The sequence below is a fragment of the Oratosquilla oratoria genome, chromosome 23 (genome assembly GCF_046742065.1).
Source record: "Oratosquilla oratoria isolate Oo_2021 chromosome 23, ASM4674206v1, whole genome shotgun sequence".
Lineage (NCBI taxonomy): Eukaryota > Metazoa > Arthropoda > Malacostraca > Stomatopoda > Squillidae > Oratosquilla > Oratosquilla oratoria.
The window spans coordinates 30,929,520-30,946,431 of record NC_134799.1 but is presented as its reverse complement, the minus strand read 5'-3'; the positions used below and the strand labels follow the sequence as shown (position 1 = coordinate 30,946,431).

The 16,912-nt window shown below is 39.3% G+C and overlaps 1 protein-coding gene across 5 annotated transcripts in view; it reads left to right on the top strand.

The window, feature by feature from the left end:
- Positions 1-2,722, top strand: part of LOC143038043 (uncharacterized) — a 31,386-nt gene extending 28,664 nt beyond the window's left edge. For all 5 annotated transcript variants that reach the window (XM_076206909.1, XM_076206910.1, XM_076206911.1 and 2 more), the window contains one exon: positions 1,187-2,722. In XM_076206909.1, coding sequence (XP_076063024.1) covers positions 1,187-1,618 — 432 coding nt within the window. In that variant the 3' untranslated portion in view covers positions 1,619-2,722. The remainder of the gene's footprint in view (positions 1-1,186) is intronic.
- The last annotated feature ends 14,190 nt before the right edge of the window (positions 2,723-16,912 follow it).

Genomic DNA, 16,912 nt, shown 5'->3' with positions numbered 1-16,912 from the left:
TCATCCTTGTCGTATATATAAACAGAAAACATTATTAGAGTCAGCATGGAACCCTGGAGGACTCCATTTATCATGGTTACCCAATTTGAGTTCTTTTCACTAAGTACCACTCTCATTTTTCTTCTGTTCAAGAAGTCTTTCTTCCATTCCAATAATTTTCCCTGTATTTCACCTATTGTTTCAATTTTTCTTAGTAGCTTTTTGTGTGGTACTTTGTCAAAAGCCTTTTGTAAGTCCAGGAAGGCACAGTCTGCCCAGCCATCTCTTTCTTGTATTATATCTACCAATCTTGAGTAAAAGCATATTAAGTTTGTAGTACATGATCTTCCACTTCTAAATCCAAATTGGTTGGGGTTTAGTATTTTGTTCTCTTCCAAGTGTTTAGTCCATTTATTTTTGATAACTCTTTTGCATATTTTTGCAATTGTGCTTGTAAGGGATACCGGTCTATAGTTTGTTGGATTTTCTTTATCTCCTCCCTTATATATTGGTACAATATTTGCATTTTTCCAGTCTTGTGGTACTTTTCCTTCTTTGAGTGAGAAGTCAATTATCTTGTGTATCTTACCTTTGAGTTCATCTATGCATTCTTTTAATATCCATTTCACTATTTTGTCTGGCCCATGTGACTTTCTTACATCGAGTTTCTTTATTGGGTTTGTTATTTCTTTCTGTGTCACCTTTATTTCTTTCATTTTGGGGGATCCTTCTTGGTGACCATCATCCCACATTTGTGAGCTTTCAGCTGTAAATACAGACTTAAAATGTTTGGTCAATACTTCAGCTATTTCTACATCTTCTGTGTATTCTTTATTTCCTTCACGCAGTTTCACTATTTCATGCTTGTCTTTTAGTTTATCATTTACATATCTGTAAAATAGTTTAGGTTGATCTTTGGATTTTGCTATTATATCTTTTTCATAATTTCTTTTTTCCTCTGTGTATGTCTACGTATTCATTTCTCAGTTTGGTGTATGTATGTTTGTGTGCATGCATGTACATGTATACCAGGTCCTTTTGGTATGTATATATTTGAGTTTCTGTAAGGACATTTAGTCATATAGAAAGAATGAATTGAGGAAAAACTAACAAAATTTGTGTTTGAAAAGTGGGGCTGATTTCTGAAAATTATTGGTGGAGCATTGAGTTTCTCTAAGATTATTTTTTTTCCCCCACCTATTTACAGACAGAGTTTTTCTCGGATTTTGATAGCACCAATACCTCCTTGCAACCACAGCTTCCAGGAACGCCCCCACCGACAACCTTGTCTGAGTATCCAACAAGTCCTCATACTTCTTCCTACACCTTGGACCCCTCCACTCAATCCAGCACTGATCACACATTTATGATTGTTCAAGATATGGTGACAGTGACAGAAAACCTGCCATCACTTGAGCAACACACCACATCGTCATCTCCCCCACTTTCAGCGTTATCGCAAGAAAATTCAGGATCTCCCTCTGCGTTCGAGGACACTGAAACTGATGGTTATCAGAGTCCACATTTCCACACTTCGCCCTCCCGTTATACAAACCTGTCCCCAACCCATTCAGCTTTGACTTTCACCAATATTCAGCAGCAGGAGGAAAGCCCACTCAATTTTGCATCAATTTGTTGAACCAGGTTACAGAAGGGTGGGGGGGACAGAAATATTTGTCACATTTCCATGTTGTCGTCAAGTAAAATCTCACCACATCAGAAAATTAAGATAGTATCCAACATTGTGTTTATACATTAAAATATACAATAGTACAATATAAAGAATAAATTATGTTGAAAATGAAAGATAAAATGCTGTGTCTTGGATATGAAAATACAATTTTACTTAAAAATAAACTGATGTCCTCCCAGCTTAATGCTTGTAATAGGTGACATACAGAGCCGGGGTTAGTCACATGCTCTCCACATTACTGTCCACTAGTCACACTCATCAGAAAGTTGGGCTAATTTATCAAGTTGGGCAGGATATACTTTAACATAATTTTTTTTTTAGTATAAAAAATATTAAATACCTGTATTGTATCAAAACTCAACCTGGAAAAGGGTAAAGATGTGGTTATATTAAATGGATGACCCCACTTTTCAGTATTGATTCTATAAGTTTTATGCAGTCAGTACTGTAATAACTTCTGGAAGATCCTTATGGCTCACATTTGTACAGCATTTCTTTAAGATAAGAGACATCTCCACTTAAGGAATGCTGATCCACTCACCTTTCAATCTCTCCTGTACTCCTACCTAGTTTCACACCACTACTCTCCTTTAATTTCCCTGAATGCCATAAGATCTTTCATAAATGGTGGAGGATTTACATCATGCAATTCACAATGGGTGAGGGTAATGACTATTGAAAAGCAGTGGTAATGAAAGAATGGAAAGTTGAAGAAAAGTTAACCCCCTACAGTGTAGTGGCATACCTCAATGATTTCATTCACTTGAATGACTAGAGGAAGTTGTGATAAAGCTCCTATATGCTGAATAAAATTGTGTAAGGTTAACAGCAATAAAAGCTGCAAATACAGTATGTTGGATGCTTAAAGAAATCAGTGTTCATGTCTTCTCAATTTCAAATGGGTCAAACTCGCCCAAGTATTACATTTCTCCCTAGATTCTCTCTATCTGTCTCTAGTCATCAACATCAATTGATTTGTATTTTATAGTAATGTGTTTTTTATAGTTATATCAGATTTTATAGTTTTTTAAATAAACGTGCAGAATATTGCTTTGTCTTTCCTTAATTGAAGTTGGATTGATACAACATGATATTGGGCAAGATTAGACTTTTCTTGACAGGTCCTTTTTGTTGGAGAAATATGTCTAGATATAGCAAAGAAAATGGCCAATACTATTGATTAATGCCATCAATCAATCTGTTGCCCCAGGTTTCTCTTGCAAGACACCCACAGCTCCTAGGTGGTAACAGCCATTAGTCAGACCCATAGGTCACTTAGGGAAGAAATATTGTGTTGTCAAGGGATTGGTAATGTGGGTCATTGTAGGATGTGTTCAGTGTCCTCTGTGTGGTGGCTGGGTCTAGGGCAGTACTTGACCACTACCAACAGTGGGATAGTAATTGTTGCCCGAGTTTCACTGAATAGAAACCCACAGCCCCCTAGTAAAGATTAGTTCTCAGGCCTTTCCATTAAATCTCCAGAAAGAAACTTACAATTGAAATTGATGGAGAGAAATAGTGGGGACTGAGTATCAGCCCCTTGGATTTGCACCTCCAAGTAGAGATGAGGGGATTGACTGGTTTTGAAAAGGGCAGTGGGGAGAGGATTCTGCTTTGACTTTACCATCCCCTTTGAAAAGGTTATGGATATGTCTGACATAAAGCTTAACCAGCCCTTTGTCAAGGACTGATACCAGGTTACTTGAATATCAAAGGGTTTATCCCCCTTATAAGAGGGATGGCCAAGTCAAAACATACACTCATCCCACACCCATTCACTACCCATCCCATCTTAGCACCTATTGGATGAAGTGCCATCCATCCCTGTTCCCCACCACAACACTCGGTTTAAAGGCAGTGCAGCAACACATAGAACCACAGCAGTGATAGATGGCTGTAGTTGGCCATCTCCACTTTGTGATACAACGGGCCCCCCCTACTCACCCATACACCTCCATCCACTCAATAAACTTATGGAGCAAACAAGAATTTAGGATTTGAGAATCGGTACAACTCTGTAGCCGTCTGCACATCTGAGCAGCCCTTTTTAGAATCCACTCTACCCACCCCATATGGAGAAGGGGTTAGAAAAGGTGCCTAAAACATAGCTTGCCCCTCCCTGAAATGGATAGGGAGTTGCTAGTCTCCCCATCACCAGAAAGGTCACACTATTTCTCTATATATCAATAGGCTTCTTTACCCTTATAAGGGAGGTAGCCAGCCAGGGCATGCACCTACCCCAACCCACCCCACTCTCTCCGCAACCTATTTCCGTCTGCGGAAAAAATAGTTTATTTTTCCCTCTACTCGTTTTGTTCTTAATTTATATATTATGTCACTACGAATTTTTCAATAACAAATCGTCAGAAATGAGTAATGGCAATGTTACTGAATGAAACGCACGACTCATCCTTTTCTACGATAATCAGTTTCACTTTTTTATGTGCTCTCTAGGGAAAAAGTAAATTAGAAATCTTTAATAAAATTTCGCCGGAAACATATAATAACAGGTTAATCTAAGACATATATAATGACGGTAATCAATCACTCGAGCCCGTCAGTTCTGTCGTCGTTACACCTGTGCGATGTCTTGCTGTGTCGGGAAGGGCAAGTCAACGGCCATTCTCTACATAAGGTAAGTTTGGAATTATGGTTAGGTTAGACAAAGATTACACGAATATTTCCCCAAACTGAGAGATACAATATAACAACTGGTCGGCCTTACTATTGGAAGTAAAGGAATCCAAAACTTCACAAGAAACGCAATTTCAATGTTATGTAAAAAGGGGATTCAAAGGTCAGAGGTAAATATGACTAACATTTGTCACAATCACAATATACAACTTGCATGGTGTGGATGTACTCTAGTGTAGTATGATAAACTATTTGATACAGTTATGTGGTTTAGCATAACGCACTTGGTTAAATCCATATCCACACTACTACGAAAAGTTGTAGGGGTATTTTTTTGTATAATATGCATATTGCCTTGCTAGTTGGTTTAATTTTTTTCAAAATCTGTACAAGTACCGTGCCTAGAAATATATGGTAATTAGGTATGTGTTGTTTTACAATAATCCAGGATTAATCTAGTGCTGGGGTTTTCATCTTTTTTTTTTATTTTTATGTACGAGTTATCTTGTGATTGTATTACTATTCCGTGGCCTCCTTGAGACGATTCACTTACTGTAATCTGTTAGATATTACTGTTTTTCGGTTTGTGTACCCAATTGTGAAACTGTTTTCCCACCACCTAGGGGACTAGACATCCTAGGATCAGAATCACTGTTCTAATATTGATATGAATTAAAATATTTGTCCAGTGGAAGCGCTGCATCCACAAAAGAATCCACTGATGGCAATATTAAATATGATGAAACAACACACAAAATTGTTTGTTCCATTTGTCTTGTGATATTTATGTATTTATTTATTTTGGCCAGTTATTCATTGTTTATTATTTCATTATTATTTATTATGATATTTTGCCGTTCAATGGTGTGTATCCAGGTTCTTTGGGTGGAATATTTACCGCCCAGTTAAGGAGGCCTTTGGCAACTAGCCGAAACGCATCACAATATGTATTCAGGGTGACCGGTCAAAACGTGCACAGTACAGTATACTCAGTCAGTGTCCACATGTCTAAGTCAAAACGTCCACAGGCACCGGTCGAAACGTCCATGCCGTCCACACCATATCAAGGACATATTACAAATGAAAAGGCTACATCTGACATGTCTGTGATCTTCGGTCACACAGGGCCAAGTCGGTGACCAGATCGATATTGATCTGATTCGAGTATATATCAATCAATCAATCAAATCAGCCATCCTGAGTCCACTGCTGAACAAAGGCCTCCTTCATAGCATTCCATGAATCACACGACCGTGCCATCCTCTGTCACGTCACTCCTGCAAACTTATCGAGCTCGTCTCTCCACCTTCTGTCTGGTCTCCCTCTTCCACGCTTCCTATCTGAAGGCGTCCACTCAGTTACACACTTGCTCCATCGCTCATCAGTCGTTCTCACCAACTTACCTGCACAATTCCACTTCCTCTCTTTTACTGCCTCCACAATTATCTTTCACTCTAGTCTGCTCTCTCACCCAACTCGTTCTCTTTCGGTCTCTCGATGTTATTCCCATCATTAATCTCTCCATTCTCCTCTGTGCAGTTCGTAGCTTTGTTTCCATTGCCCTCGTCAGCTTCCAAGTCTCGCACCCGTAGATCATTGCTGGTAGAATGCACTGATTGTAAACTTTACGCTTCAAACATAAAGGTAGAGAACCTCTCAGGATTTTATTATACTTACCAAACATTTTCCAACCAAGTGTAATGCGTCTTTTTATTTCATTATCATGATCTTTCGTCACCTTCACCATCTGGCCTAGATAATTATACTCTTCAACTTCCTCAAGACTCTCACCATCAATTACAATCTCTTTGCTTTGAACTTTCGTGTTGAACATTACTTTAGTTTTACTCTTATTCATTTTTAAACCTACTTTGAGACTTTGTTTAGATCACTCAGCATATCTTGCAAGACTTCTGCTCTTTCTGAAATAAGAATAATGTCGTCCACAATTCTTAGGTGGTTCAAATATTCGTCATTAATCTTCAAACCTTTCTTTTCCCAACTCAACCTTCTGAGAATATCTTCCAAACAAGCTGTAAATAATTTGGGTGATATTGTATCGCTTTGTACTCCTTTCTCGATCTTGATATTTTCTGTATCTTTATGTAGTCGAACTATAGCGGTACCTTTCGCATAAATCTTTTCTAAAACTCTTACGATCTGTTCGTTTGTACCCTGTTTGCGTAGCGAGTTTAGTATTGCTATTTGTTCTACCGAGTCAAAGGCCGTCTCGTAATCTACACAAGCTAAACACAGAGATATATTGTATTCTGTCGTTTTCTCGATTACTTGATTCATCGCCTGCAAATGGTCTAGAGTCGAATATCCGCTCCTAAAGCCTGCCTGTTCTCGGTTGGTTTCCATCTAAATCTTTACATAGTCCATTTGTAAGGATCTTGGAGAATACTTTATATACGTTTGGTAGCAAGCTAATCGGTCGATAATTACTAAGGTCCTTCTGGTCTCCTTTTTTATGAAGCAAAATCACTATAGCATTGCACCATGCATCAGGGACGCTTTCTTGACGTAAGCACTGGGTGTAGAACTGAGCTAATTTAATATGAACTAATTTCCCTGCGTCTTTCAACAGATCTATTGATATACCATCTTCCCCAGGTGCTTTCCCTCGTTTCATATTTTTAGAGCAAATTCTACTTCTTTTGTAATCTCTGGTACACTATTAACGTCTACTCATGAATTTACTGACTCAACTACGGTGTTAGACGAGTAAAGCTCTTGGTAAAATTCTTCTACTCTTTACCATTTTGTCTCTACATTTAATTATTTCTCCATTTCTATCTTTCAAAATATCATTTGCTGTCTTCCTAAAGCATATACATATATATATATATATATATATATATATATATATATATATATATATATATATATATATATATATATATATATATATAATCGATCAAATCAGCCATCCTCAGTCCACTGCTGAACAAAGGCCTTCATAGTATTCCATGATTCACACGACCACGCTAACCTCTGCCACATCACTCCTGCAAATTTCTTAAGCTCGTCTGTCCACCTGTTTGATCTCCCTCTCCCACGCTTCCTATCTCGCGGCGTCCACTCTATAACACATTTGCTCCATCGCTCATCAGTCGTTCGGACTAACTTACCTGCCCAATTCCAATTCCTCTCTATTACTGCTCCCACAGTATTTTTCACTTTAGTCTGCTCTCCTTCGGTCTCTCAGCGTTATTCCCATCATTGATCTCTCCATTCTCCTCTGTACAGTTCTTAGCTTTGTTTCCATCGCCTTCATCAGTTTCCAAGTCTCACACCCGAAAATTCTTGCTGGCAGAATGCATTGTTTGTAAACTTTACGTTTCAAACGTAAAGGTAGAGAGCCTCTCAGGATTTTATTATACTTACCACTTTCCAACCAATTGTAATGCGTCTTTTTATTTCATTATCATTACCATATGGCCTAAATAATCATACTCTTCAACTTCTTCAAGACTCTCACCATCAATTGTAATCTCTTTACTTTGAACTTTCGTGTTGAACATTACTTTGGTTTTACTCTTATTCATTTTTAAACATACTTTGAGACTTTACTTGTTTAGACTACTCAGCATATCTTGCAAGTCTTCTTTACAATAAATAGACAATATAATCAATAATGAAATTAATGTCCAACAAAACCTATGGCAATTAATAATACAATGGGGAAAATATACAACTCCTAATTGAGCAATACGTAAGTATAATACACAACATAATTGTACAATGCTACAACGTACCACACAATCACAACTGGTAATGTCATGTTTGGTTAACCATGTAGTCAAAGTGGGGGGCCGGAGTGGGGCCAAACTCCGAAAGAAATTGTAGTCGTACTCATCTCTCTTCAATCCCGATGATCATGTCTGGCAAGCTTTCAGGTAGATTCCCGATCTATCTAAACAGTGGTCAGGAAGATACAACCACAACCAACGTGTTGACATTATTTATATTGGAGTACAGTCATTTGAGAGAGATTATGTATAGATATATATTTCCAATTAAAAGGAAATAATGTATATTTTTGTATAACGTCCTTGTAATTTTATCACTTATGCTTACACACACACACACACACACACACACACACACACACACACATATATATATATATATATATATATATATATATATATATATATATATATATAGATATAATGAGTGTGTGTGTGTCTTTCTGTGTGAGTTTGCGTTCTCTTGTTCCTCCTCTGCTGTCCCTTGTATGTATGTTTTTCTCCGACGGTACTGACAAAAAGAAGATTTTTGGATGTTTTGAACATCCCACTACCGGAGAAAAAATATATTTGAAGATACGTATATTGCGATCACTAACTAATCCTCTTCAGTGTGGTTTTACATGGGGTGGGTTAGCTTATATATACTAAGAGGAGATACATAGAGGGGATATGGAGAGGTAAGCATACTAGTGCGTGGTCCGTTTGAGCCCAAGTCATGATGACACCAAGGTCAAACTGACCCTGAGTCAAATATTGGCGCGACAGGTGGTAGGTTCAGGTCTGGGCGGACAACTTAACGTATAATATTGTTGACGGCCAAACTGGTAATGGTGTCAGGTCATTGTTGTCCTTTTGAAATATTATAATTAGGTAGTTTGATCAGGAAGGACTCCACAATTTTGCTTCTGTACATGCAGTGTGATTTGTAGATTACATCAGCCTTGTCCCAGTCCGTACGGACCACACATTAGTATGATTACCTCTCCATGCCCCCTCTATGTATCTCCTCTTTGTATATATAAACTAACCCACCCTATGTAAAACCACGCTGAAGAGGATCACAGTTATTGATCGCAATATACGTATCTTCAAATATCTTTCTTTTCTCCTATTGTGTGATATTCAGTCTATCTTACCATTGTGTTAGAACATTCACTCGCTTATGTGTTCGGGAAGTGTGGTGGGGGTTACGAAGATGGGCAGAGTGAAAAATGGGAAGGGGTGGAAAGGTAGTTAGCAGAGAGGATTGACGAAAGAATACCGAGATGGTTTGGGCACATGGAAAGGATGAGTGAGGAAAGACTGGGTGACGAACGGGCTTAACAACGATTGAGGAAAGGAGGTTGAGGGGAGCCTAGTCATCTGTCATATGTAACCCTCTCCGTGCCGGGTGGTCCTTTTCTTTTTAATTTGGCTGTCGCCAGGTGATTTAATTAATTTCGTGGCACCATCATTGTATTCTCGTATATGTGAAGGCTTAGTTTGTGCTTTAGTTATTTTATTTTGTTTAGCGTCTGGCGATTTCATTCAACCGACGGGATCTCTGGGTGTGGATAGGATGAGGCGTTCATGTAGTACTTGTAGGCATGTAATAGTACTGTATAGTGCCATGTAGTACTTGGGCAGAGTTACGATGTCACGTACCCCAAAGAAATAGTCTTTGATCTTTAGCTCTGGGGAAAGAAAAAAAAAACTAAGACTGAATGTAAAGTCAAAGAAAAAAATCCATATTTTTCCATGTGATAGCGCTCCCTTTTCCCCAAAGGTTATTCGCTTTCCGTCTCGATTTTCTCTAGGATCTAGTGCGTTCTTCTGGTTTCCTAGGATCTCCTGAAGGCTTTAGGAGAGGGAGAGGGACCGTTTTACGACCTTGATAAAAGAGACATTTTAGGTTCGAATTTTTCTACAATGTTCATGTCCTCTGTCGTGGAGATTCCTGGCACCTTAGCCCTTAGTGCGTGGCCCTTACCTTCAATGACCCCGTTCGTGTATGTTGACCTTATTCTCACACCTCACTGACCTCACTCACATCAGCATCACGATACTTGGTTCAATAATGAAAACTAATTAATAAAAGAATGGTGTTGCTACTACTTGGTGGCGCGGTTGGTAGAGTCCTCGACTGTCACTATGGCGGTCCGGGTTCGAATCCTGCCCAGGGCTGAAATAATTTCAGTATCGCTGCGCTTCGAGTCGTTACTCCAACTCTCGTGGGCGGGGATTTGGGTGTGTGTGTGTGCGTGTAAGGTTACAGCATTACCCATAGATCGGTCATACGAGCTCTGAGCTCTCTTCCGGGAGGGAAACAGCTGTCAATCACGAGTATAACACGTGATCCAAAGACCGAGGTAAATACACACACACACACACACGACTCGTGGCGCAATGGTAGAGTTCCCGGCTGCCACTACTGCGCTGCGGGTCGTTACTCCAACTCGTGGGCGGGGAGTTGGGTGTGTGTGTGCATGTAAGGTCACAGCAGTACCCATAGATCGGTCATATATGAGCTCTGAGCTATCTTCCGGGAGGGAAATAATTGTCGATCACGAGTCCAACGCGTGATCCAAGACCATGGTGAATCACAGGTAGGGAGGAAAGGGGGGAGGGGGTGAACTTCGGCGGGGCCGGTGCACCCGCCACGGCCCACAGATTCCTCTTATCTGAAGAAAGACACTAACTGAAAAAAATCCTTAATCATGTTAAAGTGTGCCCGTGTTGTAATCTAAGAACTTTATTCTGGCTAACGCCGGACGATTTCATTCCAGCTCATGGAAGCGTTTCAGTCGGTTTCTCACGGTGAAGAATCTGTTTCGTCTCACGTCAGCGAAAGAATAGAAGCGCTGGTACGCTAAGTAAAAGCAAATCGACTTTATCCAGTCGTAACTTGAGTAATACTTAGTGTAACGTTCTTCACAGGGTTTATTATAACTAATGTCAGATAGTTTTTCGTACGTCGAAGGGAGGGATGGTGTGGGGGATGGGAGGAACCTGTGATTTATTTGTTTGTGGAAAAGGCTCTCCTTACCAGATAGAGGGCTGAGATTCGCTGTCGGGGCCTGTCTGAACCTGTCGGCGTCTCTCATACTGAAAAATAAAATTTCGCCAACCTGGGTCTGGTTCGAGTCTGTAGGAGTCTGACTCTCGATAAAAAATCGACTTTCGCCTAGCTGGGTCTGTCGAAGTACGTCGGATTCTGTCGGGTGTCTGTCAAAATCTGCCCTATAATGAAAGATCAACACACACCAACTCGGATCTGATTCGAGTCTGTCAGAGTCTTCCAGAGTCAGACAAGCCCTGAGGTCGAGAGAGCGAGAGAGAGAGCACCTAGAATCTAGAATCCGAGATCTTAACTCTCCTTGACCTGCTTAGCTCCTCTGGGGGGTGGGGTGGAGTGGGGGGGAGGTTCTCAACCATGGCGGCGTGTTGGAGTGGCCAGATTATCCTCGCTTGTGCTTTCTTCGTCATTATTGCTCGTTTTCTCTTCTTTTCTCTCATCCTTCCCGTGTCTTCCCTCCATTTTTTATTTCTCTTAATATTAGATTCTTGGGGGAGAAAGGGCGTTACTGAAATGTAGAGGTTCCTGAATCGCCTTGTGAGTCCATTAGCCCCCCCCCCCTCTCTCTCTCTCTCTCTCTCTCTCTCTCTCTCTCTCTCTCTCTCTCTCTCTCTCTCTCTCTCTCTCTCTCTCTCTCTCTCTCTCTCTTTCTTTCTCCCATGTTCATATCTATCTTTGACGTCAACTCGAATGGACCGCAGCTAGCATGGTGGGCCAGAAGTGGACTGGTGTGGACTGAGGGGAAAATTGTCCACTTGATACCGGACCATCACCCTGAAACCCACGAGAAGAGCGAAAGAAGTGGACCAATTATTTGTTTTGACTCGGTTCCATCCTATGTTTGGTCCTGGGGTCCAATTGGCAAGGACCAAATTGGGTATCTGTATTAGTCGGTACTTTTTTCAGTTTCTCTTTCTCTCTCTCTTCTTTCGTTTTAGGTGCTCCAACTTTCTCTTCCCATCCTCTTTCTTCCTCTTCTCTTCTCTTCTCTCCTCCCTCCCTTCCCTCACCTCTTACAACTCTTATCTTCTTCCACTTTGATCACTTCCCCCTCTCTCTTTTTTTTTCTTCCTTGCCTCTCCATTATCATCATCTTCCACTTCTTTTCATGTTCACCTTCTCTTTCTCCTTCGTATTCCTCTTCCCCAGTGCCCCAGTCTCGCCTCTTGTCTCCACCCCATCCCTTATTTCTCCCCTTGACCTTCTTCCCTTCATGTCTCTATTCCCTCTTTTCTCCTCACATATCTCGCCCTTCTATCCCTCCCACATTGTCCCCTTTCCCCTGCCTCTCTGACCCCCCCTCCCCCCTCTCATGCTCCCTCTAGCCGTGTACCACACCTCTCATCTCCTAATCTCTGGAGCCCAGGCTCATCCAAGGCATTTCTGTTTTCATCTGAATAGCCTCCCAGCGACCTTACACACGTCTCGACTCCCGTGTGTCTATGCATTTTATTTTAAGGTCTTAAAGTGCAACACATTTTTTTCTCCCACAGCGGGTTTAAGCGTAGGAATGAAACAGTTTTTGTGTATCTGTCCATACATTTATTTATTCAATGTGTTTTCCTCGTTTATTTTTTGTACTTGTATGTTTTTTAATTATGTGTGTTTCTCTGTTAATATATGTGATATTTTATTCATATATTGTTTCTTGTATTTGTTAACTATGTATTTATTTGCTCGTTTGAACTTGTTATTTTTTTGTATCAAAAGTCTTCCAAGTGGACTTTCCCGCCTCCGCGTTCGACGACAACGCCCGAGCCAAGACGACGACACGACAGGCGACATGACGTCTGACCCGACGCGCCGGTACTTGTCGTGTGTATTTAGCTGAAGTCGACTTAACCCCGAGCGCCGGAGGTCTAAATACGCTTGTGATCAGTAATCCTACGGTAAGACTGCTATTGTGAGGAAGGATTAAGATATGTCATGGGTAGGATTTCGTGCCGTAAAAGCAGGTGGATATTTCGTTCACTAATTAATTAACGCTTCAAAGAATCAAACTCGTTAAAGTAACGGTTGCAATATGTAATGATTTATAACAGATGCGCTTACGTTATTTTTTGTGTGTTATTTTCAACTGCTTGTTGTCTTCTGTAGACGTCTTCGCTGTTAAGCACTCTTGGCGGGAATTTGCTTCACCAAAGCTTGTACAGTCGGCATTCATTCGCAAATCTCGTTAAATGTAGTTATCACTTTACTATTCATGTTTCTGTGTTATGGAATGCATTCTACAAGAAAAATGACCTAGAATTTTATTGAACAATACATACTCGTCAGCTAGAAGTTAGTCTTAACAGAATATTAGTCTCGTTGGATGGAAGTTGTTTTTGAATTTCCAAATAGCTGTCTTCGTTGTTGGGTCTGTCTCTCTCTGTCTCCCTGTCTCTGTCTGCTTGACATCAACGCCCAGCACAGATCAAAACAGAAAATACTAGTTGATGCCGAGATGAGACGTTTGACCTGTTTCATCGTCGACCCTGCTTACAGAGTCATCTCAGAGTTTAGGAAAACGACACATGGCAGCATTAGACCATATGTGTTGTAATTGCTTGTAGAGACCTGGGATGGGTAGCGTTTGTCTAACACAGGGGTTCCCAAACTTTTCAGCTCATCGACCCCCTAGTAAAGTTTAAGATTTTCTATAGACCCCCAAACTATTAATTCACGAATTATGTCATTTATTATTATTATTATTGGTGTTGTTATTGTTATTAATGCTAATACTATTATTATTATAGTTGTTATTATCCTTATTATTATTGTTATTATCACTTTTATTATCTTTATTAATGTTATTATTATAATTCTAATTATAGTGTTATTATCATCATTTTGATCCGTTATAAAAGGGCTAAATGACAACATTCATCAAAGTGACGACGTACCAGTAATGATACATACATAAACATAAGTGTTTTAGAATAAATATTTATATTACATATTCTTTATAATATTACTATAAGTAATATTCAAGCCAATAATATTACACAAGCTCGTCATCTTGATGCTCATTCACGATGTGGTTGTGTGTATCTGAGATTCTCCCTACATGCACAGAATGGGGAGGATTTTCGACTCAGAGTGAACTGACATGTTTTTGATATTAGTTGGTTGATTATTCTCACTCTTTCAGTACGGGAAGAAAACAGGATCATTTCATGCTAACCATTTAATTTTAAAGACTGCCTTTCGACCCCATAGCAATCTACTGACTCCATTCGACCCCTTGGATGATTCCCCTGGGGGTCGATATCAACCCCCTAGCAATCTACTGACCCCCTTTCGACCCCTTGGCTATTTGTCGACCTCTTGGATAGTCTCATCGACCCCTGGGGGTCAATACCGACCACTTTGGGAACCCTTGGTCTAACACATCTGCCTTCTCAGTCTGGAGGATTTGAACATTTAATCCCTGATTTTATCCTCGGGGTCAGTATTGCGCCGAAGAGAAAGATACATAGAGAAGGATAGAACAGTGGGACAGTAGACGAAGTGATCAGTATTCTTCTTTGAGCGGAGATGAATCCACAACCACAAAATGATAATACGTGACTGTGGTCCGCAGAGGTTTAAACCCGTCTTGATCAAGGAGGCCTTTTATTCCTCCCTACCCTACCCGCACAATTTTCTTAATCGAAATTAAACCAAACTCAGATAATCTATAGTTATGTTTTATTTGGAAGAAGTCTAGTGTAATCGTCGTTGATAGAACGTTATATCAAGATTGTGCCCCGTGGTCCTGTTTAGTCCGGGCGATGAGAGAGTAGACAAGAGGCTTTTTCATTCGCAGGCAATTCTGAACTCTTTCTTATTCCTTTATTTGTTTGTTTGATTATGTATTGTTTCCATATTTATGTATTTTTCATTTATTTATTTGTTTATGTATTTGTATTTTTACTGATTATTTTATTGTATATATATTATTTGTTTTGTGCATTGAACTTATTTAGTTATAAACTAAATGTGAATTTACTGTAATTCATGTCCAATGAAGGTATGAATGAGATAAGACATCTTATCCATGGAAATTTATCTTCACTTTAGGCTGGGCTTCTCGATTTATAGTCTATCATATATATATAATCTTTAGTAATACATATTACATGTTTTAGTAACAACAATTGTTGCCTTAATTTTCAATGACAACCCACAGCCCCACAGTAGCTGGTAACAATCCTCAATTCCCCCCATCGATCTCTTTAGGATGAAAATTTGGATTGTTGTCTGTGTTGTGTAGGTGTGGGGCTGTTTCTGTGTCACTGGATGATAGTTGGAGGGGATCAGTCGCCGGTTGTCGGCTCTCCATGTGTGAAAATGTGGAGGAAATTTAATCGAATATGAAAAGAGTTCTTTTAGAGGGTGGCAGGAGATACCCCCCCCCACCACCACCACCAAGGAAAATATCTAAGTGGAAAAAATACCCATGGAAAAATCCCCCTAAGGATGATTTAAAACAGTCAAAGGTGAGGAGGAAAATAATTTGTTAGGTTAAGTTGGTTAGATTAGATAGGGTTAGGTTAGGTTAAGTTGACAACCCATGCATATAGGGGAGGCACATAATATGTTCAGTGATATCCATTGACCAAAGAGAGAGAGAGCAGCTTGGAGGATCAATATATTTAAGAAGTTCAGACAAGTGACAAATGAAAGGTTAAGAAATGAATGTTTAGACAAAGAGGGGATAAGATTGCTGCAACCATTAACAGTTAACACCAAATTTGAAAAAAAAAATAAGACTCCCCAGACACAGTGTAAGGTGATCCATAGCCGTATTATAAATTTTATCTATTACTTATGATATATTTCCTGGATGCACAAGTTAATTAACAACAACAAAGTGGATTTTTTTTGTTTGGGGATACTTTCCTTGGGAGATTTTTTTCCATGGGGATTTTTTTTTCTAGCTTCCATTAAATATTTTGGGCCCAGTTTGGAGATGGAGTGTCAGCCCCTCGTGGTTGCACATCCAGAAGAAGGTGAGGGGGTTGGCATGTTTTGAAGACTGGCGGAAGGGAGATGATTCGGACGTCCGCTCTACAGGACCGCAACTTACGGGTACTTGTTAGTGGTCCCTGTGTTTTATATATTCTAAATATATTCAGATATATAGAATAAGTTAAACAAAAATGAGATAACGAATAGATTGAATAAATAAGAAAATTTATCTTTATATAAAATTCTGTAGTGTCCGTCCGTCATTCCCATATATATATACATATATATATATATATATATATATACATATATATATATATGTATATATATATATATATATATATATATATATATATACATATATATATATATGTATATATATATATATATATATATATATATATATATGTACACATATATCAAGGACTACTATTAATGGGAATTGAAAAATTTACCCACAAATGGTGTTATCACCATTTGTGGGTAAATTTTCCAATTCTCATTTAAAACATTCAGAAGATTTTTATCAAGAAAAACAAGGAGATTAACATATCAGGCCGTAGCTTACTAAGTCTTGATATTGTTTCATTGTTTACGAACATTTGTGTTGATAACTTTTTGACCTTTCTAGAAACCAAGCTACAAGCATTCCAAGACAAATTCCCCCTTCCGGTTTCCAAAATCATTGCTCTTGTACGCACCTGCGTGTCATCTAATGTTTTTTCCTTTCAAAATTTGTTTTTCAGGCAAAAGTTTGGTTGTAGCATGGGTTCTAACCTTTCTCCTGTTCTGGCTAATCTTTACATGGAATACTTCGAGAGTGGTGTTCTTCCAACAATAAAAACCCCAGGTATGATT